Source organism: Nothobranchius furzeri, chromosome 12 (genome assembly GCF_043380555.1).
Source record: "Nothobranchius furzeri strain GRZ-AD chromosome 12, NfurGRZ-RIMD1, whole genome shotgun sequence".
NCBI classification, from domain to species: domain Eukaryota; kingdom Metazoa; phylum Chordata; class Actinopteri; order Cyprinodontiformes; family Nothobranchiidae; genus Nothobranchius; species Nothobranchius furzeri.
The window spans coordinates 53513105-53539698 of record NC_091752.1 but is presented as its reverse complement, the minus strand read 5'-3'; the positions used below and the strand labels follow the sequence as shown (position 1 = coordinate 53539698).

Sequence of the window (26594 nt, the reverse complement as noted above, 5' to 3'; positions counted from 1 at the left end):
CATCTTTGGACTCAAGTACCAGTGTTGTGAAGAAACTGTAATTAGTCATTAAAGATACTCAAAAGCAAGAATACTTATAGTCAAATTAAAGTTACCATTCTCTCAGGCTGCAGCTGCTCCTGAAGGATTGTGCAGCTCCTAAAATGTGGAATGATCTGGACATCAGGCTTCGTCTCTGTCTGATTTAAAAGTTTCATTGGACATTCCCTTTACCACAATGTAAGATGCTGACTGTAGTCGTTTTTTTACCTCTTTGTAGACAAAGTTGCAAAATATGTATTTTCTCAATTTCATTCTTGCTTCACATCGAATGACATCATAAAAATCATTGTTTTCTTATCAGTTATATGAAGGTACACTGGTTCTACGGTGGTTGTTTAAAGGGCTTTATAAATGAAGTTGGTTTTCATTTAATGTTTTGATTGAACATCTTTAAAGACAGGAACACAATGATGTTCTTCCATTCAATAACAGGTGTGAACGTTCAGTTGAGGAAATCTGGAATCATTGCAGCATGTAATGTTTGCCAACTTAACAGCTTTGTAACCGTTGAACAGCTGTAATAAATCTGTTAATAAACATCAAAAGGCTGAAGACAAAAGCGACTCATCTCAGACACAAAACTATAAAAACATTGATTTGGCATGCCTGGTTCTGCTGGTGAGACTTTATATCTGTAAGTAACTGCTGATTTTACAAAACAGGTGTTACAAATCTGAAAAGTGCATATTAACCCTCTGGAGGCAGGCGTTGCAGAAATGCAACAGCTAAAACCTGCCTACCTGGTTACTCCACATACGTATTTCATGAGCATTTTTTAACTGAGAAGGACCCCTGAAGGACTTGGTTGTTTGTCCTTTTATCAAAACGTATTTTGAGCCTGAGAGGGTTAAAATTTAAGTTATATAATAATAGAAGAGTACGCTGCGCATCATCCAGAGTACATCAGGTGCTCCGACAGCCCATGGGACATCAAATGTAGAGGATAAAGTATGGCTGAAGCAAACTGGTCCTTAGTGCTTCAATAGGTGCAAATTATATATATATATATATATATAATCACCTAGCTTCCATGGCAGTGTCATTTGTTGTCTTTTTACACAAGCTATGTCAAATATTATATAACTTAAGGGTAAAAATATGGCTAGAGCAAACTGGTCCTCAGTACTTTAATAGGTGCAAAACATGCAAAACAAATCAAACTGATGTTTGGACAGATTATGTCTGTTGTTGTTGTTATTGTTGTTGTTAGCCTCAAGGGCAACATGGCGATTATCACTTGTAAGTCGCTTTGGACAAAAGTGTCTGCTAAATACATAAACATACACATGTGTGTGTGGGTGTGTATATACACACACACACACACACACACACACACACACACACACACACACACACACACACACACACACACACACACACACACACACACACACATATAATATATTGACGAGTCAATATTTGAATAGCCTTTGAGTGGAACGTGTGAGTCACCTCTTATCTGCTGTAGAGCAGTCAAATGGGACGAGGGAGGGGAGCAGCAGAGGGTGGAACCACTCAGTAAATCTAATCAGTTGTTCTGATGGAAATGTAAGGCAGCTCCTCTTCTATTAGCCTCACAGACTTTCACTGTGATTTGGGTTTGCTTGACTTTTTGAAGCCTCAAAACCAAGAAATTTAAAAAGAAAAAAGGAAATACACCAACACAGTTACAGCTCCTTCTGCTCCTGTGCTACTGTTGAAAGTCCCTGGTAAGTCTATGACATTTTTACATCCTTCATCACATAAGAATTAACTGATATAAACATATATTATTATTTATTAAACTGATGTTGTGTTTTTGAGCTGCGTTTTCTCAGTGAAACAAGGCGAAGGACAACATGGTCCAGAGGTTTCTTCATCAATGATTATAAATGAATTTATAGTGAGACACAAACAGGATAGGTGGTTGAGTGAAGTGTTCTATAGCCACCAGCCGCTCCCAGTTAGTAGGTTACTTACAGAATAAATGACTTCCTTGTGTTACAGCACTAAATGGCCCAAAGTTTGTTTTTTACTGCCTTTTCTGTCATTTTAGCTCCTAATACTTCTAAAAATTCATGATGTGGTACAAGATAATAACATATTGTTGGGAAAGGAAATGTTGATAATTTAATGCTCCTTACGTAAGTTCCTACTGATGACGGTTGACTATCTCTTGCTTGAGTCAAAGTTACTGTTTGACCTGAAAGCAATCAAGTCAAAAGGGAGGCTGAGATGAAGACAGAAGATCATAGAGTTGCACAATCTGAGAATGCATGAGCTTACTTTCCAAACAAACTAAATTCAGGTTTTAGATGGATGTTTCGTAATGAAGGTGTGGCTCTTTTCCTGAGGTTATGAGAACGATCTAAATTACTAAAACATCCATTTGAGAGGGAAGCGAAATCCACGACATAGTAAAGCACGGCTCATCCAGAAGCTGCACATCAATTAGTGGCTGCGATTCTGCTCAGTGATGGCACTAACTTGATTAAATAATTATTAATGCACAGGAAAGGGATCTTCTATAACCCAGTCAGTGACATGACTGCACCAATCTGGTCTTTTGGTAAAACAGAGCAGATGCAACCTGCTAGCAGCATAAACAGCACTAGAACTCCCAAGGCAGTCATTTTGACTGTTTTCATATTTGATGTGCAATAACTTTAGTTAGACGGATCTCATGTTATCCTGGTTTCCTGACTTTCCTATTTATGTGTCTTTTATTTCCATAAAATATTGCATCAAAAAATAAGTATGGTTGTTTTTATTTTTATCTTCCATTAACCGTCAGTCCGACAGCTCTATTATTCACATGGCAATTGTTTCTCATGGATGTTGGAGAAAGTTGCTCAGGCACCAACGTTCCCTTGGGTCGTGTTCTGTGTAAAACAGCAGCCAAAATGGCTTTTAGGAGATCGTTCTCAGTGAAACAAGCAATAGAAATGATGCTGCTTGGGCGGAGAGGGGACAGCTGATGAAAACTGGTAATTAGGACGACAGTGATGCATGTTTAATTATTCACTCACTCATTTTCTCAGTGAGGTAACAGGATGCTAATTAAAATAAGTGTATGTTAAACATGAATATCTGTCTGTTTGCATCTGCAGTGAAACATATTTGAACAGATGTGGCCGTGTGAGTACAGTTCCTGTAGTCAGTCAGTTCAGTCAGGTTTACTTCTTTATTTTACTTCCTTCTTCTACAAATATCAGCTTCAGTTACTCTGAATCAGTTTAACCAAAGATGTCAACGATAAATTAACTGCAAAGTGACTCACTAAAGAGATGTTCTACATTTAGTTGACTTTTATTTCTTTGCTACTCTACGATACAAAAGGGTGTTAAAATATATTTATCACTTACACAAATAGGTAGATTCATAAAATGTGACAGCACTGTTTATTCTTATCCAGCTTGGATTTCTGAAAATGGAAAAAGGAGGCCCACCCCAGGACAATGCTCCCCCCTACCCAGGCCCACCTGTTAATTATGGAGGTCTAAATCCTCAGCCGGGATTCACCCCTCAACCGGGTTTTCCGCCTCAGCCGGGTTTCTCTCCTCAACCGGGTATCCCTCCTGCTTCTTCTCCAGGTGGATACAACGGAGGTACGTGGTCACTGCTTAAACTTCTAATATTTAAATAAAACACATGTTCCTGTAGAATACACACATTCATCTGTCAGTCAAAAAGAATGGACATGTGTGATGTTTGTTGATGAATGTCAGCTCTCTTTCTTGAAAGAGTGGTCTGATTAATGAAAACTATCCTCCCTGCTTTGATGAATTCTGTTTTTGATCCACCAGGTGTTGCCCTTGCTCCTGTTCCGGCTGCACAGGCAGGTGAGATTCGACCCATAAAGGAGAGAAACATAAAGTTGTGTTTTAGAGGACACATATGCACAATCCATATGTGAGCAGACAGGAAAGGTTTGTAGAATAAGTGGGCCTGCTGCAGTGGGTTGTCGTGTCAATGAACTCATTGTTTGTAGCCTCCATGCTTGACAGAGTAGCTGTTGTTCTGCGTTCGTTCCGGGCACAGTCACATCTGGGGCATTGCGTTTGTTACAGAAGTGTCACGTTGGGAGCCAGGAGGAGGTCAGGACCCAAAGATGCAGAGAACCAGAAGACACAAAGTGGAGAAATAATGTAAAATCCTTTATTAAGAATAAATCCAAAAAGTCAGGGAGCCAAAAACAAAAATCAAAACGTCCCAATAACAAAACCTAGAGTATCCCAAAAACGAAGACCAAAATCTAGAGAGGGTAACGAGACAAGGGTGACACAAGACAACGACCAAACTGCAAATAGAGACACAGACAGGGTTATATACACTGGGGTACGATGAGAGGCAGATAGGCTGCAGGTGTGTGGGGAGAGAAACCCAGTGAAAACAATTAACTAATCAGGGAGGAAACTAGCATGACCTAAAAGCAAAAAACCTAAAGACAAGAAGAGCAGCAAAATAACTAATATTCTAAGGGGGAAGGAAAACTACAAAAACCAGTGGGGAAAGAAACACACTAAAGAGACTAATTAAATAAAAAGCTGAACCTTATAGAATAACTGCAGAGGGGTGACTGGGGAGACCAAAGGACCACAGGACCTGGGAGGGATAATCTGGAGGGCTGCAGATCAGGGGACACATGAGGAACACAAAGAGAAACATAAGGGGATCCTTAGAGGGAGATGGAGCACACAAGGAGACACATGAGGGAGACGCAGACGCAGACCATGACAAGAAGCTGTCCCTTCACAAATGCATAAAATGAAATTTCTTTAAGTGACTGCTTCTGCATTATGTATATGTTTTTTAATATCTCAGTATTTTAAAAGATAACATGAGGATGGTGGGAAGGCAAAACTAGAGAGCAGACAAAGAATTCATTTCTAAGAGGTATTGTTGCCTTCAGTGACGTGTGGTGAGATTCAGTGGTGCTGCATGCTTTGAGGTAGGGCAGGCAATTGCTTGAGGCTCCCAGGCCACTGAGGGCTACAAGGGGGTGCAGGAAGGCTGACAACCTTGTGCTCAAAACCACAACAGCAGTGAGACAGTGAAAAGCTGACAGCACTGTTGACTGTCTCACTCTTTGACGGGTCCCTCCCCCTCCCTACTTCCTCATCAGCCTTATTAAAAATCCATACATGATATTTTTTTGTTTTTGGCAGATCTCTTTTTAGTTAGCTATCTCTTTTTATTTAGCTATTCATGATGACTACATCCCTGGACCACATGTCCCCTATCACCTGACTCTATCTCTGTTTTGCATAACAGCTTTGGGAGCACCCTCTACTGGTGATATTGCATCACTGCAGATGCCTTTAACTTCATATGATGAAGACAGCATTTAATCTAAACTGGCAAGTCCAAAGTGTGGCCCGGGGGCCAACTCCAGCCCTCAGAGTGATTTTGTGAGTCCCCCATTGGCATTTCTAGAAGGATGACTTTTGTCTCTCCAAGGGGGCTGCTCCTTTTTACATTTAGATTTTTACAAAACCACTTACCTCCTCCTTGAACCATCACCTTATCGTGGTGGAGGAGTTTGAGTGCCCTAATGATCCTAGGAGCTATGTTGTCTGGGGCACTTTGTGCCCCTGGTAGGGTCTCCCATGACAAATTGGTCTTAGGTGAAGGGTGAGACAAAGAGTCGGAGTACCCGGCCCGGAGGGTTACCGGGGTCCCACCCTGGAGCCAGGCCTGGGGTTGGGGCCCGTGAGCGAGCGCCTGGTGGCCAGGCTTTCGCCCATTGGGCCCGGCCGGGCCTAGCCCGAACCGGATACATGGGCTCATCCAACTGTGGACCCACCACCCGCAGGAGGAATATGAAGGGTCCGGTGCAATGTGGATCGGGTGGGAGACCAAGGCGGGAGCCTTGGCGGTCCGATCCCCCGACAAGAAAACTAGTTTTTGGGACATGGAACGTCACCTCGCTGACGGGGAAGGAGCAGGAGCTTGTGGCAGAGGTTGAGCGGTACCGGCTAGATATAGTCGGACTCACCTCGACACATTGCATTGGCTCTGGAACCCGAGACCTGGAGAGGGGTTGGACACTCTCCTTTGCTGGAGTTGCTCTGGGTGAGAGGCGGAGGGCTGGGGTTGGCTTTTTGTTAGCCCCAAGACTCTCTGCCTGTGTGCTGGGGTTTACCCCGGGGGACAAGAGGGTAGCTTCCCTGCGTCTTCGGGTCGGGGAACGGGTCCTGACTGTTGTTTGTGCTTATGGGCCAAATATCAGTTCAGAGTACCCACCCTTTTTGGTGTCCCTGGGACGAGTGCTAGATAGTGCTCCATCAGGGGACTCCATTGTCCTGCTGGGAGACTTCAATGCTCACGTGGGCAATGACAGCATGACCTGGAGGGGTGTGATTGGGAGGAACGGCCCGCCTGATCTGAACTCGAGTGGTGTTTCGTTATTGGACTTCAGTGCAAGCCGCAGCTTGGCCATAACGAACACCATGTTCGAACATAAGGATGCCCATCGGTACACTTGGTACCAGGGCAGCCTAGGTTGCAGGTCGATGATAGACTTTGTAGTCGTGTCATCTGACCTGCGGCCATGTGTTTTGGACACCCGAGTGAAGAGAGGAGCGGAGCTGTAAACTGATCACCACCTGGTGGTGAGTTGGATCAGATGGCAGGGGAAGATGCCGCGTAGACCTGGCAGACCCAAATGCATATAGAGGATCTGCTGGGAACGCCTGGCAGAAGAACCTGTTAAGACGGTCTTCAACTCCCACCTCCGGCAGAGCTTTGACCACATCCTGAGAGCAGTGGGGGACATTGACTCCGAGTGGGCCTTGTTCCACTCTGCGATTGTTGAGGCGGCTGTTGCTAGCTTTGGTCGCAAGGTGGCCGGTGCCAGTCGTGGTGGCAACCCCATACCCGATGGTGGACACCAGAGGTTCGGGGAGCCGTGAGGCTGAAGGAGGAGGCCTACAGGGTGTGGCTGGTCTGTGGGTCTCTGGAGGCAGCAGACAGGCACCGGATAGCCAAGCGGGGTGCAGCAGTGGCAGTTGCCAAGTCAAAATTTCAGGCGTAGGAGGAGTTTGGTGAGGCCATGGAGAAAGACTATCGATCGGCTCCAAAGAGGTTCTGGCAAACTGTCCGGCGCCTCAGGAGAGGAAGGCAGCAACTCGCTCACACTGTTTACAGTGGGGATGGGGATCTGCTGACGTCAACTGAGGCTATAGTCGGGCGGTGGAAGGAATACTTTGAGGAGCTCCTCAATCCCACCTATGCGCATTCCGAGGAGGAACCAGAGCCGGGAGACCTGGGGATGGACTGTCCAATCTCGGGGGCAGAAGTTGCTGAGGTAGTCAAACAACTACACAGCGGCGGAGCCCCGGGGGCGGACGAGGTTCGTCCTGGGTATCTCAAGGCTATGGATGTTGTAGGGCTGTCATGGTTGACACGTCTCTGCAACATTGCATGGTCATCGGGGGCAGTTCCTGTGGATTTGCAGACCGGGGTGGTGGTCCCCATCTTTAAGAACGGTGACCTGAGGGTGTGTTCCAACTATAGGGGGATCACACTCCTCAGCCTCCCTGGAAAGGTCTACTCCAAGGTACTGGAGAGGAGGGTCCGATCGATAGTTGAATCTCAGATTGAGGAGCAGCAATGTGGTTTTCGTCCTGGCCGTGGAACTGTGGACCAGCTCCATACCATTGCAAGGGTGATGGAGGGGGCATGGGAGTTTGCTCAACCAATTCACATGTGTTTTGTGGATTTGGAGAAGGTTTATGACCGTGTCCCCAGGGGCACCCTGTGGGGAACGCTCCAGGAGTATGGGGTGGGTGACTTTCTGTTAAGGGCCATTCAGTCCCTTTACCAGAGGAGCGTGAGTTTGGTCTGCATAGCCGGTAGTAAGTCGGACCTGTTCTCGGTGAGGGTTGGACTCCGCCAGGGCTGCCCTTTGTCTCTGGTTCTGTTCATTACCTTTATGGACAGAATTTCTAGGCGCAGCCGTGGTGTGGAGTGTGTCGAGTTTGGTGGCAGGAGAATCTCGTCTCTGCTTTTTGCGGACGATATGGTCCTCCTAGCTTCATCCAGCTCTGACCTTCAGCTCTTGCTGGGTAGGTTCGCGGCCGAGTGTGAAGCGGCTGGGATGACGATCAGCACCTCCAAATCTGAGACCATGGTTCTCGACCGGAAAAGGGTGGCTTGCCAACTCCGGTTCGGGGGAGAGGTCCTACCTTAAGTGGAGGAGTTTAAGTATCTTGGGGTCTTGTTCACGAGTGAGGGTAGGGGGGATCGGGAGATCGACAGGCGGATTGGTTCGGCATCTGCAGTGATGCGGACGCTAAGCAGATCAGTCATGGTGAAGAGGGAGCTGAGCCAGAAAGCCAGGCTCTCGATTTACCGGTCAATCTACGTCCCAATCATCACCTATGGTCATGAGCTTTGGGTAATGACCGAAAGAACGAGATCGCGGATACAAGCGGCCGAAATGAGTTTCCTCCATAGGGTGGCCAGGCTCAGCCTTAGAGATAGGGTGAGGAGCTCTGACATTCGTGAGGGACTCGGAGTAGAACCGCTGCTCCTCCGGATCGAAAGGAGCCAGTCGAGGTGGTTTGGGCATCTGGTCAGGATGCCTCCTGGACGCCTCCCCGGGGAGGTGTTTCGGGCATGTCCTGCTGGCAGGAGGCCCCTGGGTCGACCCAGGACACGTTGGAGAGGTTACATCTCCAATCTGATCCGGGAACGCCTTGCGGTCCTGCCGGAGGAGCTGGTGGAGAAGGCCGGGGAGAGGACGGTCTAGATCTCTCTAGCTGGGATGCTGCCCCCGCGACCCGGACCCGGATAAGCGGAGGAAGATGACAACGACAAAACCACTTACATTTGATGCATTTTTTAACAAGGTCTTTTTATTTATAAGTAATATTTTAAGACTAAGCCACACTGGATCAAATACAACAAATAAACATAGACATAACCAAGATTTCACACAAGCCCAATTCTCGTATCAATTAGAGAAAATCCAGATTGGCCTGATGGTGGGAACTGAGTAGGGCATGAAGCCTGCTCAGGATCTTATCTTACTGTCCAAGAGTCCAAGAGAGGCACAGGGAAAAGCACTGAGTGTTAGACCTAGCAGGTACCTGAAGATCTGTGAATTATGGATAATAAATGTTGCTACCTATATTGTTCAAAGGAGGCAAATGGACCATCAATATAAACATCACAAAGAGAGCGTAAGCTGCCAAGGACCCACCCATTGAAGGCCCATTCAGACACAGAAAGGACAAACCTCTGATTCCTCGCCACAGGGGCAACAAACGTTAAACCAGTAAAACGTTGATCCCAGATCTTAATTGTATGAAATGTGATTGGCTCAGTACATTTGAGTGATTTAACTTTCCAGCTCACATGTGTAACCAGACAACCAAAAGACTGTTCATTTGTAATGTTTAGGGCTGCAACAACGAATCGATAAATTCGATGAAAATCGATTACTAAAAGCGTTGGCAACGAATTGCGTCATCGATTCGTTGTGTCGCACAACTCTTCCAAAAGCGCCCCCCCCCTTCCCGCCCGCCGTTGCGCGCAGACAGATCAGCGCGAGGGAGAGCCGGCAGATCAGCGCGAGGGAGAGCCGGAAGTTGTTTGGAAGAGGAACATGGCAGAAGCAGCGAGAGTCAAAAAAGTAAAAGCTTTTTAAGTTTGGGAGCATTTTCAGTTAAATCAGGCGAAGACATTCGTTACCTGCAACGTTTAGGTCAGACTTAGCATGGCACGGGATGATGCAGCGTCTTAATCGCAAGCATGTCGGGATCATCAGCGAGGAAGGAGAGAACTCTGTGTCCGGGTAAATTAAAAACTTTTCAAAAGTGATTCATCCAAGTCCCGGATTATTACAAAGGCTAGACATGCCCTAAGCTCGTAAAAAAAAAGTCTAAAGTCGTGAGCGCGATGCTTATTAGATAAGCGGGGGGGGACTCGCGCTGCTGCGAACCGATTCCGCCCAAGGCCGGATTAACTGGGCAATTGCCCAGGGCCCAAGAACTCTAAAGGGCCCAGGGCACGAGCAAAATACTGTATCTATAATTTCCCGCTTTATGAGGACTATGGTGACCGTACGTTCCGTTTTCCCCGGACATGTCCACTTTTCACTCTCTGTCCGGCGCGTCCGGACTGCGGGTTCTTGTATTGATGAAAATGTCCGGCTTTTCATCCAGGAGCAGGGATCGAATTATGGGGGAACTGTATATCCTACACATCCAGGGGAACCGGAAAAAAGCTTTCTATATTATATCATTTTTGGACTCTTTTGAGCAGAGAGCGGCACAGCGCTGTTGTTGTGCAGCTCTCCAGGCTGCTGCGTCCAGCGCACGGTCCATTCTCAAAGTGGCGCAACCAAAAAACTATAATTAGCACACGATCGTTCATGTCTGCACATGTTCTCTATTTTCTGTCTTATTTGTGCCTGCAGCGCTCTGCTACTGCGGAGCTCATCACCTGTGCTGCGGTGATTTCACCTCACGCAGCATCGAAAACGCGCTCTGCGCTTTACGGTCAGGAGATCCCTTTGATCTTCTCAAAAGTTACTGATGAGGTGAAAAAGTAAGAATCCAGGCAGCAGTTTTTCTGGAGAATTAAGAGGAGATGCAGGAAGATGAGAGACAGACAGGACAGGAAAATAGTTCAATAAAAACAATAAAACAAAACAAAGTGTTGAAAAGTAAAATGTAGATAGATTTATCTCCACTACACGTTTTTACCTGTATAAAACAATAAGTTACACACATGTAGTATTTATAAATTTGATACTATTCAGGTCACCTTCAACACTCAGTCACACACCCAGGGCCGTTTCAAGACATTTTGGGGGCCAAGGCAAAATGCCCCCCCCCCCCCCCATAACTGGGCTCCCCAGAAGCCTCTGTGTAATTCATACCCTCTCCAGTAGTATTAGTAATACAGTGTTTATAAAAGCCCCTCAGGCATTACTGACATGTTCTAATATTATCAGATGAAAAACTAAATTATCAGACATGCTGTCTCATCTGCTTCTTTTCTAAACTTGCAGAAAGTAACAAAACCATTTGAAAGCCACTATTTGTGGATTCTCTGAAAGTTTCCATGGAGTGTGTGACAACTTATTTTTTCAGTCATTTTTGGAAATAGTGATAAATTTTGATTAATTCACAGCCTATGTTTAATTAAATTTAAAAATTAGTTGTTTGACATCCCCAGTTATAATAAATGTCTACAGATGAAATCAAACAAAACAGATGAGAATTGCCCTTAAGCTGTTTAATTGGACCAAGCATTTTAGGTCACAGATAGATGTAGCTTAGGGTCTCTGTCTATACACCTTATAAGACAATTTAGGTGATGGCATGTTGTTTTTCTGCTATTGAACTGTTTTCTAATAATGTTGTGTTAAATAAAGTGAAGGAAGGAGAGAAATAACATTTCCCTAGCAGTTTTTAAAAATTTCCCCATGTAATCCGATTAATCGATTAATCCTGTCGAGACCCCATCCGATTCATCGATTATCCAAATAATCGTTTGTTGCAGCCCTAGTAATGTTAGTCATCTTTAGTGTACAAGAAATTTAAACACAAAACCAAAAGCATCATACAAAAAATAAAAAAATAAAACTGCAAACAACCCAACATTTCCCAGATCTAGTGTAGCCCCATCCCTTTCCATCTAACAGAACCTGGAGATAAAAACTTCTCCCAACAAAAAGCCACATCTTTTGGTGTTTGTACGGAGAAACACAGCCCTAACTGCAACTATTGCTATCAGGACTCACAACTAGCTCTTGGAAACAGGGAAAAGAGTTCCCCACAACACATGAGGATAACACAGTGATAAACTTAGTGCCATTTCACGTCAAAAGTAAGAACAAAAGTAAAATCACTGACCTTGCAACTACGCTATAACAAAAAAAAAAAAAAACAAACAAACAAAAAAAAAATTGATGCCCACTGGGAACATCTTACAACACACAACCATCATATAGATATCTAAAACTGCAACACCATGACGCCAAATGCTTGCGGGTGGGTGAACATTTTATCCTCTCCATCTTTTGTGACAAGCAGCCGATCTGGGAAAAAACAGGCCACTTTTGCAGTGTAGTCAGGGAGGACTGCAATGGCCATGAGTGTGTGCACGGATCAAGATCTCCACTTAATCTTGATAAACATGTACCTTAGCATCAATTGCTATCATGTGTTTAGCACTCTCACGTTTCCTCTGGCTATCTGGGTTTCCGGTTCCGGTGGAAGCATCTAAGTGAAGATACCCGATCCAGTTATGAAGAGAATGACAAGTGAAAAATATTTTAATGTTTAAGCACACTGGGAGTCCAAACTGACCAACTGCATCGCGGCCATTTTGTTCCCCACACATTTGACGTATTCAGAGAAGTACAAATCATCCTCATTAAATCATTTTGTGTAAAAAAAAGATCAAATTTAAGTGGCCTGCAAGGTTTCTCATCAATGAACACTCCTGTTTTAAAGGGTGTTCTTGGGTAAAAGTTACAATTATTATACTTAACCTGCTGTTGATGTGTTCCTGAACAGCATCAGTTGAAAGAAATAGAGTTCACATTCAGTAGGAATGATGAGTTTACTGCTATTGGGAGTGCAGTGAAGCAACGTGGACTGCCAATGCTTCGATCTAAACATGTGTAAGAAAAAACAATAAGCAGATAATGACATATAGCAGAATAAAAAATAGGAGGAAAAAAACAGCCACAAACTGAATAAATGATACATAAATACAGTGGAGTGAAAAACTATTTGCCCCCTTCCTGATTTCTTATTCTTTTGCATGTTTGTCACACAAAATGTTTCTGATCATCAAACACATTTAACCATTAGTCAAAGATCACACAAGTAAACACAAAATGCTGTTTTGAAATGATGGTTTTTATTATTTAGGAAGAGAACAAAATCCAAACCTACATTGCCCTGTGTGAAAAAGTAATTGCCCCCCCCCCCCCCCCCCCCCTGTTAAAAAATAACCCAACTGTGGTGTTTCACACCTGAGTTCAATTTCTGTAGCCACCCCCAAGCCTGATTACTGCCACACCTGTTTCAATCAAGAAATCACTTAAATATGAGCTGCCTGACACAGATAAGTAGACCAAAAGCACCTCAAAAGCGAGACATCATGCCAAGATCCAAAGAAATTCAAGAACAAATGAGAACAAAAGTGATTGAGATCCATCAGTCTGATAAAGGTTATAAAACCATTTCTAAAGCTTTGGGACTCCAGCGAACCACAGTGAGAGCCATTATCCACAAATGGCAACAACAAGGAACAGTGGTGAACCTTCCCAGGAGTGGGCGGCCGACCAAAATTACCCCAAGAGCGCAGACACAACTCATCCGAGAGGTCACAAAAGACCCCAGGACGACTTCTAAAGAACTGCAGGCCTCACTTGCCTCAATTAAGGTCAGTGTTCACGACTCCACCATAAGAAAGAGACTGGGCAAAAATGGCCTGCATGGCCTGTTTTCCAAGATGCAAACCACTGTTAAGCGAAAAGAACATTAGGGCTCGTCTCAGTTTTGCTAAGAAACATCTCAATGATTGCCAAGACTTTTGGGAAAATACCTTGTGGACTGATGAGACAAAAGTTGAACTTTTTGGACGGCAAATGTCCCGTTACATCTGTTGTAGAAGTAACACAGCATTTCAGACAAAGAACATCATACCAACAGTAAAATATGGTGGTGGTAGTGTGATGGTCTGGGGTTGTTTTGCTGCTTCAGGAACTGGAAGGCTTGCTGTGATAAATGGAACCATGAATTCTACTGTCTACCAAAACATCCTGAAGGAGAATGTCCGGCCATCTGTTCGTCAACTAAAGCTGATGTGATCGTGCTGCAGCAGGACAATGACCCAAAACACACCAGCAAATCCACCTCTGAATGGCTGAAGAACAACAAAATGAAGACTTTGGAGTGGCCTAGTCAAAGTCCTGACCTGAATCCTATCGAGATGCTATGGCATGTCCCTAAAAAGGCAGTTCATGCTAGAAAACCCTCAAATAAAGCTGAATTTGTCACGTTGCAGGTTAGGAGGAGGTTAGGACCCAAGATGCAGGAAAACACCAGATGACACGAGGCAAGAGCAGTTTAAAAGTAAAATCCTTTTTATTAGGATGAGGAACCAAAAAAATTCAAAAGGGCAGGAAGCCAAAAACCAAAGTCCTGAACACCAGGAGAACGAAAGCTCACATGGAGCACAAACCAAGAGACGAGGCAAAAAAGCTTACATAGAGCACAAAACAACGCTGACACAAAACAATGGACCGACAAGACATTGAGACACAGACAGGGCTTTATACACTGGGGAGGATGAGAGGGAGATGACCTGCAGGTGTGTGGGGAGAGAAACCAGGTGAAAGCAATTAACTAATCAGGGAGGAAACTAACATGAGTAAAAACCTAAAGACAAGAAGAGCAGCAAACATAACTAATATTCTAAGGGTAAGGAAAACTACAAACACCAGTGGGAAAAACACACTAAAGAAACTAACAAAATGAAAAGCTGAAACTATAAAAACTGCGGAGGGGTGACTGGGGAAGACTGAAGGAACACAGGACCTGGGAGAGATGATCTGGAGGGCTGTAGATCTGGGAACACAGAAAGAGAAACTACAGGGGTGTGACTAAGGAGGACCACAGGGAGCACAGGACCTGGAGGGAGATACCTGGGGGGGAAGGAAACGTAGAGGGGCTGCAGCTCTGGGAACACATGAGGACGATGTAGACAATGACACAAGAGGGTGCTAGGATACACAACAGGAGAACCTAGAGACGAATGGAGAACACAAGGAGACACATGAGGGGAGACGCAGATGCAGACCATGACAGAATTACAACAATTCTGCAAAGAAGAGTGGGCCAAAATTCCTCCAGAGTGCTGTAAAAGACTCGTAGCAAGTTATCGCAAACACTTGATTGCAGTTATTGCTGCTAAGGGAGGCCCAACCAGTTATTAGGTTCAGGGAGCAATTACTTTTTCACACAGGGCAATGTAGGTTTGGATTTTGTTCTCTCCCTAAATAATAAAAAAATAATTTCAAAACTGCATTTTGTGTTTACTTGTGTTATCTTTGACTAATGGTTAAATGTGTTTGATGATCAGAAACATTTTGTGTGACAAACATGCAAAAGAATAAGAAATCAGGAAGGGGGCAAATAGTTTTTCACACCACTGTAGCCTAAATTACTCTAATCTCACCCCTAATCTACATTACTCACTGTTTCCTCACAATATTGTGGCATAGTTTTATAACCCAGTAGTGTGTGAGTTTTTGCACATATACAGGAAGCAAGATGTGGTTAAAGTTTCTCTGTTATGATCTGTTTCTGCAATATTAGAAGGTTAAAACACACGCGCTTCTTCTCACTTCCTCCTTTCACAGATCTTGATTTCAGTTACGCACAGAATCAGTTTAGTTGTAGTTTTGTGTACGATTTAGCCGCTGGAAAACTGGGACATGTTTTGAAATTATTCAAGATTTCATTGAACTTTTTTCTTTTGAGTTAGCTATTTCACCATTATATCATCCATCCATCCATCCATCCATCACATAATCCTCACTAGGGTCACAGAAAGCTGGTGTCCAGCAAGAGACAAACAACCACTCACTCACTCACTCACTCACTCACTCACTCACTCACTCCAAGGGAGAATGTGGAGTCTCCAACAAACCTAACAAGCATGTAGAGAACATTCTAGCTCAAGGAAGAGCACACAGAAGAGGCAAAACTGCCCTTATCTGTGTGCCACCTTAATGTCACCTAATAGTTTATAATATTACATAGAATGTCACTTCCAGGAGCATTAGACCCAAGAATCCAGTCAGCACAGGAAATTGAGCAAATACCAAAGGTTTATTTAATGAAGGAAGGGTGAAATTGATTTGATTTAACATAGCCAACATGACTCCAGTTGACTTGATTTAGCTTTAATAATGACTTAATTCAACATAGCAAACAACTTGACTAGACACAAATTCAGCTCGACTTGATTTGATTTGATATGACTGGATCAGGTTGTGTCTGGTGTGGATGGAGGCAGTAGAGGATCTGGCATTGGAGCTGTGGCTGTAGGGAGCTTGAACCATGGGAACACAGGAGGAAACAATCTAGTAGTCTCACGTCAACATGATTGGGTGAATAAGTGAGTCATCGAGGAACTTAAAGCCTGACAGAAACTTACTTCAAAATTAATTTTAACATAAATGTACCAGCTTGTTTTTAAACAAAAAATAAAATGTTGTATTACTTTTAACTAGCAAAAAAAGTCTGAACTTTATTAAAACAGATAGTTTTTCTGTGCATCCACCAGAGGTCAGAACTAACAGAAGTCAGATGAAGACAACATAAAAGTCAGACAACAATAAAAACATCAAATATAAAACATAAATAATATAAACATACCACCTAAAATGTATAAATAATATGAATATAAAATCTAAAACAGATAAACAACAAAATATCAATAGTAAGATGGCATTTTCTCAGTAAAACTGAAACGTCTGATTGTAAGTGAATGCAGCACAGCACACTCAATTGTTATTGGTTCTTGTACCTGTCAATCAACGTGTTAAACTGTATCAGCCATTATACGCTTGAATGAAAGCCAATGTATCATGCAGATAGCACAGCTGCTTTTATTTTGACACACAAAGGAAGTATTTCCGCTGCTCGCCTGCTCTTTGCTAACTACAGTACAGTGACTTGTGCTTAGCGTTGAATATTATAAATGAGTTGAGAGAAAAATTACATGCAAACACTTTCATTTTTAAATCTTGTATATTTGTCATCCACAGTGACCCATATGGTGGTATCCTCTAATCTACACGACATCCCAGGACAAGCGGTGTGTCCTCACTGCCAGAACACGGTCGTCACCAACACAGAGCACACTACAGGCCTCCTGACCTGGGCTATCTGTGGTGGACTCACGCTTTTTGGGTAAAAACTGGCTAAATATCGGGAAATAAAGAAATAGTATGTACACACTCGTATTTCACATTATACAAAATATATTTCCTTATTTCTATCTACAGATGTTGGCTTTGCTGCTGCATTCCTTTCTGCGTTGATTCCTGTAAAGATGTAGAGCATCGCTGTCCGAACTGTAACAGAGTCGTCTACCTCTACAAACGGATGTAAAGTACAAGTCCACGGTGAACTGAAGAGAAAAATGCTAGCATGAGCTGAAATTACGTTATTAGAAATCCTTCAACATACCTCAGAAAGTCTAAATTATTTGAAATGTAATCAGATGTAATGTGAGATATTAAATAAAACAATCAGATCAACCATTGTAACAAAGACGATAGTAATAATTAATAAAAGATCTTCTGCTGTCACACATTTTTATATGTTGCAGTAGTTTTTTTATATATTGCCTTTTAATTTGCACTTTTCTTTTTGTAATAGATTATTTTTTTTGTAAAGATCATGATTTTTCTGCCATGAATGACAAAAGTGTGTTGAATACACGAGGAGATGATATCTGATGGAGCTGTTTTCTCTGCAACATCTGGTAGACATTTAAAATGTGGATGAATTACAAACACAATGGCTTTTCTGACACATGTTCTGTGGTCTCCAGTTTGAACAAATGCCTCATGAATCATTTTCAATGGAGAAAATAGATTTCAAAGTGCTACTACTAGTTTATAAATCCCTCAATGGTGCCAAAATACACATTGCATTTTCGTGACGTTTATACACCCAGCAAGCTTCTGAGATCCTTAGGAACCCTGAGTCAGAATCAAACTGGTTTAAGCGTCTTTTAGCTACCATGCTGCACACAGATGGATTCAGCTTCCTTAATGACCTCAGATCTATGTTTATTTCTATGTGATGTATTCATTTGTTTTTGAGTCCAATGCTGCACCTTCAGCACTGTAACAGTTTAGTTTTGTAACTTTTAAAAGTGGAGTGACCCACGCTGAGACGGGTTGGAGTGTCCCACTCCTGCAGCTGGAGCAGCGACAAGTGTGAAGTGACGCCGTGGACCTCTGCTCACATGTGAGTAAACGCTCTCACTGCTGCTTGAAGAGTGAAGCTCCATAGGGGCAGATCCTGTGGATGATCTTTAATGGGCTGCTGCCACGGCCAAAAGTTCTGCCTAGTGTTTTGAGCCCCCAGGGTAAAGGCGCGTCAGAGGCCACTGCTGGGACTGCTGCAGGAATAGGGCGCCAGGGAGAGATAGCCAAATGTGTCAATAGAGGGCTCCTTCTGCGACCCCCTGTCAGGACCTGTTTGGAAGTGAAGTGCTACCTCAAGAGGAACCTTCCCTATGGTGCTTCATGATTAAGGACGTGGATGTTCTTGTGACTCGTTTGGACTTTTGTTATCTTTTGTTGTATGCATGCTAACTTTTAAAAGAAACTTTTCTTAATTTGTTTTAAATGGTGCAGTCTTAGAAACTGTTTTGCCACCATTTTCTGGATTATTGTGGGGATTTAAAAAAGACTAATTCTCACCAATCAACCCTCATGTCTCTGTTCTCTGGGTTCCATTATGCTCGTTCCACCCTGTGTCTAGGCCTCTCCGGTTTACAGCTCAGACCTTCCAGTCTGAGAGTAGTTTTGGTCACAAATATTTCAATTGCTGCTCTTGAACTGCATATTATTGGAAAAAAAATTATTTAAAATGTTTTTAGCTGAAAATTTTCAAATTCTTTTGCAGATCCTCTCAAACTGAATTCCACTGCTTCACCCTCTGAGTGGATCTACAGGGTGTTTTCAAAGTTGCCCTGTCCTTCCAAAACATCACTGATTTCTTCACTTTAAAAGGAACCCAGGTTACAAAACCTTGTGGTTCTTAAAAGATAAATGTTAGTATCATTTATATTAAAATGGTGTAAAAAACTTCTTAATGTCTTCATTTTTATAAAATTTGTAAAAATAATTTAACTCGTAGGTCAAATCAAATCAAATCAAAGATACTTTATTAATGCCAGAGGGAAATTAGAGTTTCAGTACACACAATTCAGAGATCAGACATACATTGGCAAGACACATGACAAGAATTGGTGACTGTGGTGTTTCGCAACCCTGAGTCGCGCTACCTTAATAGAGATAAGAGGGTTACATGAGGATTGGTTCAGGTGGAGGGAAAAACGGCACTTCAGAGTTACCCTCCACCGGGAGGGCAGCTTTGCTCTGCAAAAAAACACCTCAAACAGATATGCAACAGACTTCAGACAACACAACATAAGTGTCCACTAGGTGGGGTGGTGGGTTGGGACTATCCCCACTTCAGTTCCTGTAGCCACGATAGAAGCAGGCAGCGCATGTCACCTCACTGTGGATGGGGGAGGAGCATTGAGGGTTGGAGGGTTGCAGTGACCCTGGAACGTTTCAGCGGCCTTCCTGCAGTCCCGCCCAGGCTGGGAAAGGAGACAGAGTTGAGATGCCATAGCGACGGCACATTCCACATATCTTCTGAGGGGGGAATTTTTGTTGGAGCCTTGCAGGCTCAAGGGCGCCAGATTCCGATTAGAAATTGTTTTGGGGCCAGACAGAGATAATTTCCTCTCTGTCTTACAGTTTGTTGGTCCTCAACCTCTCAAAATCCCAATAATGGACATTTATCTATCCCAATCCGTGCATTGGTCGCCATTGTTGTTAGTGTTGCAATGCACTCTAGGTTGTGACGTCATTTGGTTGTACATCGGTTGCACTGGCCGGCTTTGGGACCCTGTAGTGACTGTTCAGCAACATAAACATGTCATCTCTAATTTCCCTCTGGGATTAATAAAGTATTGATTGATCTGTTCAGCCTTTTCAATTTGAACCAGAGTGAAACACTGAGGACATCACAGGGCGGGATGAAGCAAGAGCAGGACAAAACCGGTGGTGCGTGTGCGGCAAATGTGTCTCCATGGTAACTGAGAGGGAGAGTGTTTGCTGTCAAGAGCTCACATTTTTGTCGGCAAAAGTTAATGGTAAGCTACCGTGTGATCAATTTTTTTCAATTACCAATGGTTTGAGAATTTTAGCATCCAGAGCTGTCGTGTGCATAAGCGGAGATCCGGGGGGGACGGGGGGGACGCGTCCCCCTCTCACACAAAGTTGTCCCCCCCCACAAAAGTTATTGTAAACACATAAATGCTATCAGTAAACCTGTGTTGTCTTCTAAAACCACAACGTAAAAGTTAGTCTGCAAATACAAAACAATGTGTTTTTAATTGTTGAGAAATTATAGTCCCCCCCCCAGTTCCTCCAGTTGGTACGGTTGGTACACACACACGCTGTTTCCAGTGGGCGGGGCTGCCGGCTCTGCCCTGCTCACAGCATCACAGCAGCCCGCAGGCTCACAGGAGGTGGGAATCAAAAAGCCAGCGGTTTCCAGCAGTAAGTCATTTATCACACGCTTGTTCTACAAACTTAAATATGTATGTCAAATGTGGTCATAAATGTCAAACATAGACACCGATTATCTTTACATTTTGATCACCGGTCAGAGATCCCTTTATGACAGACCACCACCACCACAGTAAACAAAAAGTTGTCACTTCATGTTCTCTGATCATTCCAGGATTATTCCGCTATTATTATTCCATTCACTAAGGTGACCAAAGGTTCCTTTTTCCAGACACGTACGCTTTCACGGTCTGCCCCTGGAATCTGTGGAGCATTTATAGATTGATGAAAATGTCCGCTTTTCATCCTATTTAGCAGATGAATATGGTAGAATCAAAACTAACTGGTCCGATGTATGGAAAACCACAGCGTTTAACCGCTCTTATCACGTCTTCCCCAGGCTCTGCAGTTGTTTACAACATGTCAAAGTGCAGGTGCACCGTGCAGCTTAGGGATGAGCTGGTTGCAGCAAATGTGTGGTGGAGGCACGTTGCTCAAAGCTCTCAGTGTAAAACAGAGCCAAAGATCCCGTTGACCACACAGACCCAAAAACACTATGAAAACTGAGAAAAGTGAGAGATCGATTAAACTGAAAGATAAACTATAGAGTATGTATATGTTTAGTGTATTTGTAAAGTAAATGTTTTTAATTTTTATTATTAAAATGAAACAAATATTTCAAGAATCTATTTTTAGATTTTGTGTACGTTTTCATTCAGTAGGACTTAGATAAAGTTATTAAATATTACAGAGTTATTCTCTAATAGCCTACAAACATTTCTATGTTTTATTAAAGAGATTTCAGTCATTTTGATACTTGACTTGTGAAAGCTGATTTGAAGGTTGTTATTTTTTCTAGCCATATTTAGAAGGAAAATTTCAAAAATATTAAAATCAATATGGAACTGTTTGGATTTTAGTAGCTTTCATGTTATGTGATTTAATAAAATTTTTATTTGACATTTTATGTTCTCTCTTTGTTGTGAAAAAGTTAGATATGTTTTAGTACTTAAAATTAATGCTTTGCATCCGTCCACACGTGTAGCTGTTGGTCAGCTAATGGTCACGATCTGCCCCTGCCCGCCTGACTGTGTTCCTCTCCTGCCATGATTACCCTTATTGTTCTCACCTGTCCCTCGTTTACCTGCCCACGTTTCCCTAATTAGCCCTCTGTATTTATACCACCTGTTTTGCCCCTGTCCTTTGTCAGATCATTGTTGCTGTTTGCTGGTGTTCCTGTTCATCCCATCCTGCCATTAAACCATTTTTACTTTTACTGAAGCCTGCATTTTTCCTCCTGCTCAGCTCAACCACACATGGTCCATCATCTCCACCTCCTACACCGTGACACTAATAGCCATGTCATTTCAGGATATGTTGCTTCAACTATTAACAATCTACTTTTAAATTTTTATTCTGAACTGCTTATTCCGTTTTAGGCCACAGCCTTGTTATTGAAATGAAAACAAAAAGAAAGGATGCTTATGGAGATGTACAAAATTGGCAAGATATTATTGTTGATCAATATCCTCCAGCTCCGTTCTAATGACAACATCCCATCTGTGTGTGTGTTGCTGTCCAACTGTCAGCAGAGCAGGTCAGTTGAAATGGCAGAGAAACAAAAAACGGCAGACATCAGGTCGTTTTTTAATGCTCCAGAACGTCAAGTAAGTAGAAACTTGCATTTTGATAGACATCTATAAGAAAGAAATGAAATGCCTGTGAAATTGTTTCTAAATGGTTTCATTAGGCAAAGTCCAGTCACTTGAGCACAGGCAGCCAGAGCCTGTCAGACACAGGCACAGAGTCTCAGGTCAGTCTCTTATAAGGACATACAGTGTTGTATGTAGAGAGCATTTTTTTCACGCCACCCAAAAAATTACTCTCTGAAGTTTTACTGTTTATTGTCCCCCCCAAAATTGAAATGGGATTTCCGCCCTTGATGCCAAACAAGCTTGTAAAATAAAAATGCTTGTGGTGCATTACCTAGATCAGTGCTTCCTATCTCTAACCAGTACCTCACAAGTTATAAAATTTTGTTTTATCCACTGTTTACATTTTGTGTCCCACTTCCTGAAGTGCTTATGTGACATCTGTTTCACTTTAGAGATGTAAAAGTGGTATAAAATGTACTGCTCATACTGGGTCTGAAACAATTCCTCGAGTACCTCGAATAATTTGAATACAAGAAAGCCTCGAGTCAAAGTCTCTGACTCGAGGCTTTGTTTAATTCGTGTTTAATTAATTCATGGCTTAGCAATCGCCCGGGGTCATGTTTCACCCGGATCGAAATAAGTGATGCACATACACACTGCACTGAATGCACACGCGAGTAGCAAATGTAACTTAACTTTTTCTTAAGCCATGGCGGACAACGTGGACTCCGGTGGAGTGCGAAGAAGACAGAAAATGTCAAAGGTGTGGGACCATTTTTCACATCGTAAGGTGGAAAACGTAGTCCAGTGTAAATACTGTAAAATGGATTTAGCCTACCACAACACCACATCCTCGATGCTGCAGCACCTGACCAGGAAACAGCCACATGTAAATGTCACTTCTGCAAGCAGACTCGGAGGTCTGCTATATATTCTGCGGACACTGTACGACTTTTTCGTTTGTAGGACTCAGTTTCAACTCACACTGTGTCTGGTAGCAACACGTCGGACCTAAAAATGTGCTAAAAATAGCAGTTTTTACACAACATGTCAGACTTTTTATTGTGTTGTTATTGAAGTCTGTTGTCCCTCGGCATTGCTGCAGGAGGATAAGGGTATTTATGAGAGGAAAACGAAAGAAAGTAAATAAATGTTTTGTGATCAGTATAATTTGACATAACCACGGCAAACATGCTTTCTTGACAATCCTTGTTATTGTGTGAGAAAAAAAAGTGTAGAAATTAAAACGGACGTGTGTTAATAGGGAAATGGCTGGCGAGCCAAGTTTGTGCATGTGCCTTGAGCAGTTCTGGAGCTGTTTGGGCTGCAGCCGCTCGCTGTGCTACTTCAACAGTTAGTTATCCTCCTAGTTTTTGTCAGGCTTGCAGGCTAGTAGATTCTCACACGAGGGTAAAATTGGCTCAGGTTGTATTTTTTGCACTGGCATTTGTTTACTGTGAAGTAAAGTTGAAGTGGTGAAGTTTTGAAAACTAATTTTGAATAAAACTTGAATAACTGGCAATTGCTTGCTCATTTTAAGAGGTCTTTCAGATTTTATAACATGCTATTTGATATGATGGTTTACAAACACAAAGGGTCATTTATTAGAGTACTTGGTTAATCAATAAAAGATTCGATAGAGTACTCGATTACAAAAATATTCAATAGCTGCAGCACTAGTCTAGTTATAGAAATGTGTGCTTAAAACTCGTATTTCAGATTCAAATGAGTTTTATCTTGACTGTTTATCTGTAATCTGTCTTTCCTAAGGGGTTGTTGTTTATTTTGTTTTTTCCAGCAGGTGTATTTTATATAAATGATAAAACCAGTTTACCTTGAGGGATGTTAAAGTCACCCAGTAAAGCACAGGAAACACTTCAGATAAATCTGAAAGTCTAAACATGTCAGATGTTGGGCTGGGTTGTTTGTGGGTAGTTTTATTACCTGCTAGAGCTGCTCTCTGGAAGACTAAAGTCAGCAAACACAGAGACCGCAGAGAAAAGGTCCTACTCACTCGAGATGGAACTTATTCTGAAGTCTGAAAGGTTCAAGCCTTAATAATAAAGCATTTTAAACGATGCACCTAAGCTGTTACCATGGTAATGCAAGATTCCATAGCTTTACCATAGTGACAGTCTATCATAGGTAACAGACAGCGCTCCATAGGGAGCCTAAGTCACGCTCATCTACTTCCAGACCACGGTTCCCCAGAAAAACAAATAAATGAATGCAAGTCAACGGTGCTAAAGACGCTATTTTCTAATTCTGCTTGTTATGTGCCATGGATTTCACATATGAAGATGCATTTTAATACCAAGAACGTGCTTATTTTCAAAAGGGGGGAGACGTTATTTTAAGTTTTGTGTAATAAGTCCAGGACCACAAATGTGCTTTATGAAAGTGACATCGAAGCAGACACAGAGAAAAACAGAAGGGAAAGTGGCAGATTCTGTGGTGATGCCATATGTGCAACGTGCCGATGTCGGATTTGTAGTCATGCTAACATCGAACTTTTACAAGCTGATCAATTTCAAAGTACGTGACTGGTGTGATTGAAACACCCATCGTTGGATTACATTTAAATTGAAGTACAACATATGTGTGATCCAGGACGTAAGGCAAAGCGGATTAGAAAATAGCGTTTTTAGCCCCGTTGACTTGCTTTCATGTTTTCGTTCTTCCGGGGACCCGTGAGCCGACCGGGAAGAGAGGAGACCTAGGCTCCCTATTGTAGTGAAGTAGGAAGTACAGATAGTGGCTTTAAAAATTAGTGAAGTAAAAGTAAAAAGTAGGCCTGAAGAAAATAAGTAAAGTACAAATAAAGAAAGCTTTAAATATTATATTCAATAATTTCATTACTTTTTAAAATATTAACTTTTTGTTTGCATTTTAAATTCTGTCATCCTGTCCCTCTAAACGCGATTTAACATAAAAGGAGCCATCATCAGGTGTACCTCTTATGCATAACAATGATCGGATCACAGAGCAGATGTTTGATGACGTAGAAATATATTAATAAAAAGATATCAGAACTTAAAGAAGATGATACGATCCTCTTCAGACAAATAACAAACCGTTTGACATCAAATAAATTTGTCTTTGTTCATGATGCTCATATAGCAGTAAAGATTATGAATATAAACAGAGATTTCAGTTTTCCTGGTGGTGTTTAATCAAAGAGTGTGACGACCCTCGTCCCCTCGGTCCTCCTCGTCATCCTTAGTTGAGCCTGCTGTCACCACCGCAGACTTTTCAGCACCTGGGACAGTTCCCAGAGCAGCTCACTCTCCCTCCGTGGCAGTCCAGGACCTTGGAGAGAGGCACGCCGAACTAAATCAGCCATCACGCGGACCCGGGAGGACCACAAAATAAGATGCCAGCTTCCATTCGAGGTGGTCCAGAACTAGTCTGCGATCCTCCGACGCCGGTGTACTAGTTTATTCTAGTTTGAGCTGCTGCTAAGCCGTAGTCTTTGCCCATTTTGGACTTGTTAGAAGTTTTCTTTTAGACGTCAACCGTTAATCCTGCCTGACTTAGTCTTTTTACAGAGCTAGACTCTGTTTTGAGTGCATTTCTCTCCGAGGACTTTAAAGCTGGGGATCATTCTGATTTAGCTGTTTTCGTTAGAATAGCTGTGGACCTTTAGTCAGGTTATCTTTGATTTAGAGAAGGATTCTTTAGTTATCTTTAGCCTTTAAGAGGAGTCCCTTTGTTAATAAACCCGTTTAACTTTTACTCTCCTCACCTCGCTATTTGCACCGTCACACCCATCTGCCTATTCTCACTGTGTTTGTCCCCTCATCCTCCTGGACGGCCAGGAGGGGACTTAACAAAGAGCAATGTGACAAAAACTATAAGTTATTTAGAAGTTAAATACGTACATAAAGATAACCTGCAGTTGAGCCTCTTGACTTTTCTGTTTGCTAAATCAAGCCAAATGACTCTTCTATTAGCTGATGGATCCATTTTTAAATGTAAACAAGTTTAAATAGTTTGTTCACTTAATGTTATTAAAATTATAACTTATTCACTGATGAAAACGTGGCATTTATTTATATTTCTGTCAAACTGGTGCAGAAATAAACATCAGTCCCTTCTCCAGACACCACTACTGTGCACGGCAGATAGCATGTAGGTCTAGTTATAGAAATGTATGTTTAAAACTCGTATTTCAGATTCAAATGATTTTTATCTTGACTGTTTATCTGTAATCTGACCTGCTTAAGGGGTTGTTGTTTATTTTGTTTTTTCCAGCAGGTGTATTTTATATAAATGATAAAACCAGTTTACCTTGAGGGATGTTAAAGTCTCCCAGAAAAGCACAGGAAACACTTCAGATAAATCTGAAAGTCTAAACATGTCAGATGTTGGGCTGGGTTGTTTGTGGGTAGTTTTATTACCTGCTAGAGCTGCTCTCTGGAAGACTAAAGTCAGCAAACACAGAGACCGCAGAGAAAAGGTCCTACTCTCTCGAGATGGAACTTATTCTGAAGTCTGAAAGGTTCTAGCCTTAATAATAAAGCATTTTAAACGATGCACCTGAGCTGTTACTATGG

The 26594-nt window shown here is 42.5% G+C and overlaps 1 protein-coding gene across 1 annotated transcript; it reads left to right on the top strand.

Annotated features, from left to right (window-relative positions):
• The first annotated feature begins 1549 nt into the window (after nt 1–1549).
• On the top strand, nt 1550–17378 carry LOC107376618 (cell death-inducing p53-target protein 1 homolog). Its single transcript, XM_015945806.3, has 5 exons — nt 1550–1751; nt 3437–3629; nt 3828–3863; nt 16829–16973; nt 17069–17378. The coding sequence occupies exons 2-5, from the start codon at nt 3452–3454 to the stop codon at nt 17172–17174; spliced, it is 465 nt and encodes a 154-aa protein (XP_015801292.1). The 5' UTR covers nt 1550–1751; nt 3437–3451; the 3' UTR covers nt 17175–17378.
• The last annotated feature ends 9216 nt before the right edge of the window (nt 17379–26594 follow it).

Excerpts from the sequence above, each read along its gene's own strand:
- LOC107376618 (XM_015945806.3), top strand. The coding sequence starts at position 3,452 with ATGGAAAAAGGAGGCCCACCCCAGGACAATGCTCCCCCCTACCCAGGC. Across the intron at positions 3,630-3,827 it reads TCCAGGTGGATACAACGGAG|GTGTTGCCCTTGCTCCTGTT; the intron begins GTACGTGGTCAC and ends TTGATCCACCAG. Across the intron at positions 3,864-16,828 it reads TGTTCCGGCTGCACAGGCAG|TGACCCATATGGTGGTATCC; the intron begins GTGAGATTCGAC and ends TGTCATCCACAG.